The 10000-nt window shown below is 41.9% G+C and overlaps 1 protein-coding gene across 2 annotated transcripts in view; it reads left to right on the plus strand.

Annotated features, from left to right (window-relative positions):
* LOC113640119 (WW domain-binding protein 11) overlaps positions 1 to 9565 on the plus strand; it is a 10083-nt gene extending 518 nt beyond the window's left edge. For both annotated transcript variants that reach the window (XM_027142484.2, XM_027142485.2), the window contains exons 2-12: positions 4545 to 4629; positions 4938 to 4969; positions 5084 to 5177; positions 5523 to 5719; positions 5824 to 5957; positions 6037 to 6158; positions 7545 to 7724; positions 7809 to 7922; positions 8035 to 8322; positions 8402 to 8587; positions 8689 to 9565. In XM_027142484.2, the coding sequence (XP_026998285.2) occupies positions 4545 to 4629; positions 4938 to 4969; positions 5084 to 5177; positions 5523 to 5719; positions 5824 to 5957; positions 6037 to 6158; positions 7545 to 7724; positions 7809 to 7922; positions 8035 to 8322; positions 8402 to 8587; positions 8689 to 9296 (2040 nt within the window). In that variant the 3' untranslated portion in view covers positions 9297 to 9565. The remainder of the gene's footprint in view (positions 1 to 4544; positions 4630 to 4937; positions 4970 to 5083; positions 5178 to 5522; positions 5720 to 5823; positions 5958 to 6036; positions 6159 to 7544; positions 7725 to 7808; positions 7923 to 8034; positions 8323 to 8401; positions 8588 to 8688) is intronic.
* The last annotated feature ends 435 nt before the right edge of the window (positions 9566 to 10000 follow it).

Here is a 10000-nt window from a genome sequence, read left to right on the forward strand (position 1 = left end):
TGTTGTAGTGATGTTTGTGGTGTTGTGTTTGTGTTGTAGTGATGTGTTTGTGTTGTAGTGATGTGTTTGTGTTGTAGTGTTGTGTTTGTGTTGTAGTGATGTGTTGTAGTGATGTGTTTGTGTTGTAGTGATGTGTTTGTGTTGTAGTGATGTGTTTGTGTTGTAGTGTTGTGTTTGTGTTGTAGTGATGTGTTTGTGTTGTAGTGATGTGTTTGTGTTGTAGTGATGTGTTTGTGTTGTAGTGATGTTTGTGTTGTAGTGATGTGTTTGTGTTGTAGTGATGTGTTTGTGTTGTAGTGATGTGTTTGTGTTGTAGTGATGTGTTTGTGTTGTAGTGATGTGTTTGTGTTGTAGTGATGTGTTTGTGGTGTTGTGTTGTGTTTGTGTTGTAGTGATGTGTTTGTGTTGTAGTGATGTGTTTGTGTTGTAGTGTTTGTGTTGTAGTGTTTGTGTTGTAGTGATGTGTTTGTGTTGTAGTGATGTGTTTGTGGTGTTGGGTTTGTGTTTGTGTTGTAGTGTTGTGTTTGTGTTGTAGTGTTGTGTTTGTGTTGTAGTGTTGTTTGTGTTGTAGTGTTGTGTTTGTGTTGTTTGTGTTGTGTGTTGTTTGTGTTGTATGTGTTTGTGTTTTCGTGTTGTTTTGTTTGGTTGTGTGTTGTTTGTTTTGTGGTGTGTTTTGTTTGTGTTTTGTGTTTGTGTTGTTTGTGTTTGTGTTTGTTTGTGTTTTTGTGTTTGTTTTTTTGTTTTTTTGTTTGTGTTTGTGTTTTGTGTTGTTGTTTGTTTTTGTTTTTTTGTGTGTTTGTTTGTGTGTGTGTTGTGTTTGTTTTGTGTTGTGTTTTGTTTGTTTTTGTTGTGTTTGTGTGTTGTTTTGTGTTTGTGTTGTATGTTTGTGTTGTCGTGTTTGTGTTGTTGTGTTTGTGTTGTCGTTGTGTTTTTGTTTGTAGTTTTTGTGTTTGTGTTGTAGTGTTGTGTTTGTGTTGTAGTGTTGTGTTTGTGTTGTAGTGTTGTTTGTGTTGTAGTGTTGTGTTTGTGTTGTAGTGATGTGTTTGTGTTGTAGTGTTGATGTGTTTGTGTTGTAGTGTTGTAGTGTTGATGTGTTTGTGGTGTTGTGTTTGTGGTGTTGTGTTTGTGTTGTAGTGATGTGTTTGTGTTGTAGTGTTGTGTTTGTGTTGTAGTGATGTGTTTGTGTTGTAGTGTTTGTGTTGTAGTGATGTGTTTGTGTTGTAGTGTTGTGTTTGTGTTGTAGTGTTGTGTTTGTGTTGTAGTGTTGTGTTTGTGTTGTAGTGTTGTGTTTGTGTTGTAGTGTTGTGTTTGTGTTGTAGTGTTGTGTTTGTGTTGTAGTGGTGTAGTGTTGGTGGTGTTGGTGTAGTCTACACGATTAAATATAGCGGAGCAGCTTCATAGTTTGTGTGCTAATATGAATAATGTTGTATCAGTATTTTTATATAAACACAACTGTTAGATCATTTGTCTTATTTATACCAAAGTGGAATAAAGAATTGTTGGAATGTTGGTGTACGTTACAGACTTTATGTTGGTGTACGTTACAGACTTTATGTTGGTGTACGTTACAGACTTTATGTTGGTGTACGTTACAGACTTTAGTTGGTGTACGTTACAGACTTTAGTTGGTGTACGTTACAGACTTTAGTTGGTGTACGTTACAGACTTTATGTTGGTGTACGTTACAGACTTTAGTTGGTGTACGTTACAGACTTTATGTTGGTGTACGTTACAGACTTTAGTTGGTGTACGTTACAGACTTTATGTTGGTGTACGTTACAGACTTTATGTTGGTGTACGTTACAGACTTTAGTTGGTGTACGTTACAGACTTTATGTTGGTGTACGTTACAGACTTTAGTTGGTGTACGTTACAGACTTTATGTTGGTGTACGTTACAGACTTTATGTTGGTGTACGTTACAGACTTTAGTTGGTGTACGTTACAGACTTTAGTTGGTGTACGTTACAGACTTTAGTTGGTGTATGTTACAGACTTTATGTTGGTGTATGTTACAGACTTTATGTTGGTGTACGTTACAGACTTTAGTTGGTGTACGTTACAGACTTTATGTTGGTGTACGTTACAGACTTTATGTTGGTGTACGTTACAGACTTTAGTTGGTGTACGTTACAGACTTTAGTTGGTGTACGTTACAGACTTTAGTTGGTGTACGTTACAGACTTTATGTTGGTGTACGTTACAGACTTTATGTTGGTGTACGTTACAGACTTTAGTTGGTGTACGTTACAGACTTTAGTTGGTGTACGTTACAGACTTTATGTTGGTGTACGTTACAGACTTTATGTTGGTGTACGTTACAGACTTTATGTTGGTGTACGTTACAGACTTTAGTTGGTGTACGTTACAGACTTTAGTTGGTGTACGTTACAGACTTTATGTTGGTGTACGTTACAGACTTTAGTTGGTGTACGTTACAGACTTTATGTTGGTGTACGTTACAGACTTTAGTTGGTGTACGTTACAGACTTTAGTTGTAAATCAGAATCAGAACCTGGTTTTTTATCTAAGTGTGTTGATGTTGACACACACAAGGAATTTGGTTCCAGCTGTTTGACACACACAAATAACACTATACTGTACAATACACACAAATAACACTATACTGTACAATACACACAAATAACACTATACTGTACAATACACACAAATAACACTATACTGTACAATACACACAAATAACACTATACTGTACAATACACACAAATAACACTACTATACAATACACACATAAATAACACTATACTGTACAATACACACATAAATAACACTATACTATACAATACACACATAAATAACACTATACTATACAATACACACATAAATAACACTATACTGTACAATACACACATAAATAACACTATACTATACAATACACACATAAATAACACTATACTATACTATACACACATAAATAACACTATACTATACAATACACACATAAATAACACTATACTATACAATACACACATAAATAACACTATACTACACAATACACACATAAATAACACTACTGTACAATACACACATAAATAACACTATACTGTACAATACACACATAAATAACACTATACTATACAATACACACATAAATAACACTATACTACACAATACACACATAAATAACACTACTGTACAACACACACATAAATAACACTATACTGTACAATACACACATAAATAACACTATACTATACAATACACACATAAATAACACTATACTATACAATACACACATAAATAACACTATACTATACAATACACACATAAATAACACTATACTACACAATACACACATAAATAACACTACTGTACAATACACACATAAATAACACTATACTGTACAATACACACATAAATAACACTATACTACACAATACACACATAAATAACACTACTGTACAACACACACATAAATAACACTATACTGTACAATACACACATAAATAACACTATACTATACAATACAGACATAAATAACACTATACTATACAATACACACATAAATAACACTATACTACACAATACACACATAAATAACACTACTGTACAATACACACATAAATAACACTATACTATACAATACACACATAAATAACACTATACTATACAATACAGATGTGATATTATAGACATTGAGTATTAAATATAAATACAGAATATATAACAGATCAGTTCTGTACATAGTGTGAGTGTAAATAACACTATAGTGTAATATTATACTTTAGTACACTATACAGCAGCAGTAGTGTGTAATATATACAGATGATGTAATGACTGCAGCACTTATAGCACTTATAGATATGAAGCAGTGAATATAATGATGGTGAGGTGTTAATCAGAGTGATTGTCTGGGGAAAGTAACTGTTCCTGTATCTGGCAGTTTTAGTAAAGTTCTGTAGTGCTGAGAGAAGGGTGGAGCTGTAAGAGGGCGTGTCCAGGGTGTCAAGGGGAGGAGGAGAAGAGTGTTGAGGGGTCTTTCCTAAAGCCCACTATCATCTCCACAGTTTTGAGGGTGTTTAGCTCCAGACTGTAGACTCCTCGCCATCTTGGATGAGACCATGGGCGTAGTATCATCTGCAGATTTCAGGAGTTTTACAGTTTGGTCACTTGAAGTGCAGTCATTAGTGTAGAGAGAATAGCAGTGGGGAGAGGACACATCCCTGAGGAACGCCACTGCTGATTGTCCGAATGCTGGAGGTGACTCCTCCCAGTCTCACGTGTTGTTTCCTGTCTGTCAGGAAGCTGGAGATCCACTGACAGATGGAGTTGTACATGTCAGCGTGTGTGATGACACCACGTGATATTATAATATTGCTCTCTGACCTCCATTTATTGGAAGTTTATTTATTCAGTAAAGCACAACTGTAATCATGGGTCTTTATTTCAGGTGCAACAGTAATGTGGATTTTTTAAATAAATTAACAACAGTGTGTGTGTGTGTGTGTGTGTGTGTGTGTGTGTGTGTGTGTGTGTGTGTGTGTGTGTGTGTGTGTGTGTGTGTGTGTGTGTGTGTGTTTTCAGGTGAAGGTGTGTGTTGTGATCATGGGGCGTCGATCCACTTCGTCCACCAAGAGTGGAAAGTTCATGAACCCTACTGATCAAGCCCGTAAGTACACACACTCTAAACACTTTGGTGATGAAACTTAAAAACAAACAGGAAACAGAAACAATTCCAGTTTATTTATTACAGCCAGTTTTCTGGCTACCAGGAATATTTTAGTGTAATTCATCGGTTAATAAACTCCTCATGAGACAGAATGGAATCAGATTTCAAGCTGTGAGAGATTTACATCTGTGATTACAATTGACTTTAATTATACACTGTACTGTGTGTGTGTGTGTGTGTGTGTGTGTGTGTGTGTGTGTGTGTGTGTGTGTGTGTGTGTGTGTGTGTGTGTGTGTGTGTGTGTGTAGGTAAGGAGGCCAGGAAGAGGGAGCTCAAGAAGGTAAACACATCTGTTTTGTGATGACTAAAAATGAGTGATTTTATAACGTCCTGTGTGTAGCGTCACACTGATTGTGTGTGTGTGTGTGCGTGTGTGTGTGTGTGTGTGAAACAGAACAAGAAACAGAGGATGATGGTGAGAGCTGCTGTTCTGAAGATGAAGGACCCCAGACAAATCATCAGAGACATGGAGAAACTGGATGAGATGGGTGTGTGTGCCCAACTACTTGTTTATTTACCCCAACTCCATGGGGACAAATGTCTTAGTGCCTAAAATGAAATGATTAGTTAGTCAAGTCCCGGTCCCCCTAAAGCAGGCAGTGATTAGTCGAGACTGAGGTTCCCATAAAGCAGTGATGAGTGATTTCTATATGAAAGTTAAATAACTGCAGTAAATTGTGCTTGTGTCGCAGTGTAAGGATACATCTATCTGAGGTCTGGTCCCTGCACGGAAGCACATGGTCTAGTCTCATCTCATTTAAGCAAGTTCTAGACTGAAATTATTTAGTATATGTAACCCTATCCGTGTGTGTGTGTGTGTGTGTGTGTGTCAGAGTTTAACCCAGTACAGCAGCCCTTATTGAATGATAAAGTGCTGCGTGATAAGAGGAAGAAGTTGCGCGAGACCTTCGAGCGAATTGTGCGTCTGTACGAGAGAGAAAACCCCGAGACGTATAAAGAGCTGCGTAAACTGGAGCTGGAGTACGAGACCAAGCGAGGACAGTTATCTCTGTACTTCGACTCTGTCAAGGTGAGCGTGTGGATTTTGTCGTGTATAGTTAGATGTTACTAAGTGTAATATACTATAGAACGTGTCACTGTGTGTCACCTTGTGTTTAATCCTTGTTCTCTCAGAATGCCGAGTCTGTGGAGGTGGACAGTATTCCTCTCCCTGACATGCCTCACGCACCTTCCAGCGTCCTCATCCAGGACATCCCACTGCCCGGAGCCCAGCCACCGTCAATCCTCAAAAAGACTTCTACATTTGGGTAAATTAAGAATATCATAAAGGCCTGTGACGAGGTCTATGTGTCACTGAATAAATTATACACACCCTGTCTGTCTCAGTAAAGGGACTGCGGCGTTATCGGCAGCAGTCGCTGGGGTTCCTCGGTTACCACCCGGACGTAAACCTCCTGGACCTCCACCTGGGCCTCCACCACCTCAGATACTTCAGCTCTATAAACCAGGTACGCAATGAGACGTGATGATCAGGACAGTGAACTAGAACTGGAGAATTAATTACAGGATGCAGTTTGACATTAAGCCCAGGCCTCAACCAGGTCCAGACCAAGAATATACATTTTGAAGGTTCAGCACCTCCACACAATGACCTCCTAATGATTAGACTGAGATCAGATATAGGGATATACTCAGACATGGACGGTGGCCAGAACTAGACTAGACATACTGAAACCAGACATGGCGAGATCCAGCTACTTAAGGGTGCGGTCTCCGTCGTTTAAGAAATGCTTCAGAAAACTGAGTCGGGATGACAAGCAAAACAAAATCAAAACAAACGTGTAGCCAATGAGCAGAAAGGGGCGTGTCTTGTCGATATGGGCGGAGAGAGTGTTCAGTGCGCATTTGTGACATTAGCAGAAAGCGGTTTTAACATCGTCATGGAGGATAAAAACAAAGAAAGAAAGAGAAGAAAGACTTACGATAAGGACAAGAAGTAGGACGTGTTAATATAGGATCAGCTTTCCAGCGCTGGAGAGAACTGAAGGAGCAGGAAGTTGGCCACATATTCACAGGTTGGAGTTTCCCGAGTCAATAACTCCTGAGCTAAACGCTGTTACTACACAAATAACACCTCTTTTCTATCGTAGTAATGTAGAGAGGCAGCTACAACCGCGTTTTGTGTAGTAACAGCGTTTAGCTCAGGAGTTATTGACTCGGGAAACTCCGACCTGTGAATATGTGGCCGACTTTACTTAAGACGCCGAGGCGCTTTTTTCCTTCTCGATAGGTGAGTAACGTTGGTTTTGCTTTGTTACACAGAACTAATATATGCCTTTGTCCTTTACATCATTATGCTTGTGTGGCATTTTTGCTTGTTTGTTTATCTACAATCGTATTGTTCTTCCCTTCAGCTATGATAAAGACACGTTTCTTTCTGTTAGTCGCCTGGGTTACGTACGTATGTGTGGGCGGAGCTATCGATACAGGGGTGGGACCCGTTTGGGTTAGGGGTGTGTTTGTTTTAGTGATTTCAAATGTCAACATTGGCTTTCAAACAACGGAGACCTCACCTTTAAGAACACTGCTGAAGAGATATGAGTCCAAGGGCTGATATTTCGAGTTCCAACACCTTAAACCCAGGATCAGATGCACCACCTTCTAGCCTTTAAAGATAAAAGCATATCTTTTCAAAATCTTTTTTCGATTTGAGGCCAAACAAAAGTCATGGACAGATTTTGGACTTTGTAGGACCTGCATGCTATCAAACCCAACATCCCCAAAGTCAGATCCTTTAGCTGCTAAAGGTTTAATTTACACAGTAACCTGCAAACCCTTATACCCACATTCACAGCTCGGTCACATGATATCTGAGGTGTTTTCTCATGTGTCAGATACAGGAGGCGAGGCTGATGCGGACATGGCTGATCTAGACAGCGATAGTGGCTCGGACAGAGGAAAGGATGAGAGCGATTCGGATGACCAGAGTGACGGAGAGGGGGATGAGCAGATGGAGATGAGGGGCATGGGAAGCCGTCAGGACGAACGAGAGCGGGATGACGAGCGGGAAAGAGGTCAGACCGAGAGAGAGAGATTTACTTTAAGATGGTTTGTGTCATACTGCATGATGGGCTGATGTTTATGTTGGTGGTGTTTAGGTCGCACTGTGCGCTTTGCTGATGTCCCACAACCGGCAAAGAAGCGAAAGAAGAGGGTTGTGAAGAAAACAAAGGCTATTACTCCTCTACAGGCCATGATGTTGAGGATGGCAGGTACCAATTCGTTCACATCACACCCACACACACACCCACACACACACCCACACACACACACACACACACACACACAAAACACTAGGATACTAATAGTAATCTTTGTGTGTAGGTCAGTCTGTGCCTGAGGAAGAGGAGGAGGTTGAAGAGGAGGAGTACACAGACTCTGATCAGTCAGACAGCGAGGCCTTGGAACCCCCTGGTGACAGCCAATCAGCTCCTTCACTGAACAGACTCCCTCCACCGTCAGCACCAATGGGAGCTCCTCCACCACAGCAGCAGCCACCACCCCACATGCAGCCACCTCCAATCACAGGACCTCCTCCTTTAGGACCTCCTCCTGCTCCTCCAATGAGGCCTCCGGGTCCACCCTCAGGTCCACCTCCTGGGCCTCCACCAGGTGAGTCAGGATTATCAGTAACGTACTCGATGTGAGAATTCAGGACAATTATATGAAAAATTGAGCTCTCTATCTACAGGTGCCCCCCCGTTCCTGAGACCTCCCAATCTACCTGGTGCCATGAGGGGGCCTATGCCTCGTATGTTGCCCCCTGGTCCACCTCCTGGGCGACCTCCAGGCCCACCCCCTGGTCCACCACCAGGCCTTCCTCCAGGTCCACCTCCAAGAGGACCACCCCCCAGGCTGCCTCCCCCTGCACCACCAGGTGTGTGTTGCTGGTATCATTACTACTCCTTATGAGGACACGCAGGTGCCTGTTGTTTTTGATTCTGTATGTAATCCTCCTGTGTATTTTATTTTTTTTAGGCATGCCTCCACCTCCTCCTCGTGCTGGTCCTCCACGGATGGCTCCGCCCATGTCTATGTTCCCACCCCCTCTGAATCCCAATGTCTTGAGTGCCCCTCCCAGCATTGTTCCTCGTCAGAAGCCCCCATCTTCCTCTGCCCCGTCTTCCTCCCCCAGCGATCCCTCCCTATTAGCCCCACCTTCCCTCTCTCTCTCCATCCGCCCGTCGTCTATGCAGATGCCACCGCCTCCAGGTACAGTTCCCACCCCTGTCAACCCGCCCACCCACACTATAGAGAAGCGTGCCAACATCACGAGCGTCCCCGGAGCTGCGGGCCAATCGGGTGGCGCCACTATTTCAGCAAAACCGCAGATCATCAACCCCAAAGCAGAAGTGACGCGATTTGTTCCCACGGCGCTGCGTGTGCGCCGAGACCGAATGGGTCCACCAGGGGGTATGTCCATCGAGAGAGGGGGGAGGAGGGAGGAGGAGAGAGTGGCACACGGCCTCAAAGCCATGCCCTCGGCAAACCCCGCCCAGTCTGTCTCAAGCTCCGCCCCTTCCAACATGAAGACCAAGGACCAAGTGTACGAGGCCTTCATGAGGGAGATGGAGGGGTTACTGTGAGACAGACGGGGGTCGGGTGGGAAAGGGGGTGGATGATCGGTCAAACAGGCGAGGTTAGGGTTAGCATTTCAGTTCTATGCTAGTGTTCGTTAACTAAGCTCGGTGTTTGTGAGATCAGCAGAAGGATTCGGACCTTACAGGAGTTAGAAACACCATTTTTATATTGAGTTTGTTTTCTGTATGTTGATGTTTAGTGTCAGACGTTTGGGGACGGAACGATGTGGTGATTGTTTATGGAATGCTCTAAAATAAACAACAAAACCCTTTCAGACTGTTTTCCTGTGTTTGTCTTTTGTTTTATACATTTGTCACACACACCTATTCACACACCTACGTACACACACCTACCTACACACCTACCTACACACACGTATACACACACACGTGTATACACACACACCTATGCGTACACACACCTATACACACACCTGCACACACACCTACGTACACACACGCACCTACACACACTTATACACACACACGTACGCACACAAATATTAAATACTATTTATTTTAGTTCGTGTCTACAATTCACACAACCATTTTATAATAAATGCACAACAAACTTCTGACTGTTGATGAGAATAAAGGCCTAAAGATTTAATCAGCAGTTACAGTGGGGTCCAGGTTATAATAACATAATGCGCTATGGCTCGTACATAGTAAAAGGTGACCTTTGATACGGAACTAAAGTAATATTTTGT

The sequence above is a fragment of the Tachysurus fulvidraco genome, chromosome 7, assembly GCF_022655615.1.
Source record: "Tachysurus fulvidraco isolate hzauxx_2018 chromosome 7, HZAU_PFXX_2.0, whole genome shotgun sequence".
In the NCBI taxonomy this organism is placed as follows: domain Eukaryota; kingdom Metazoa; phylum Chordata; class Actinopteri; order Siluriformes; family Bagridae; genus Tachysurus; species Tachysurus fulvidraco.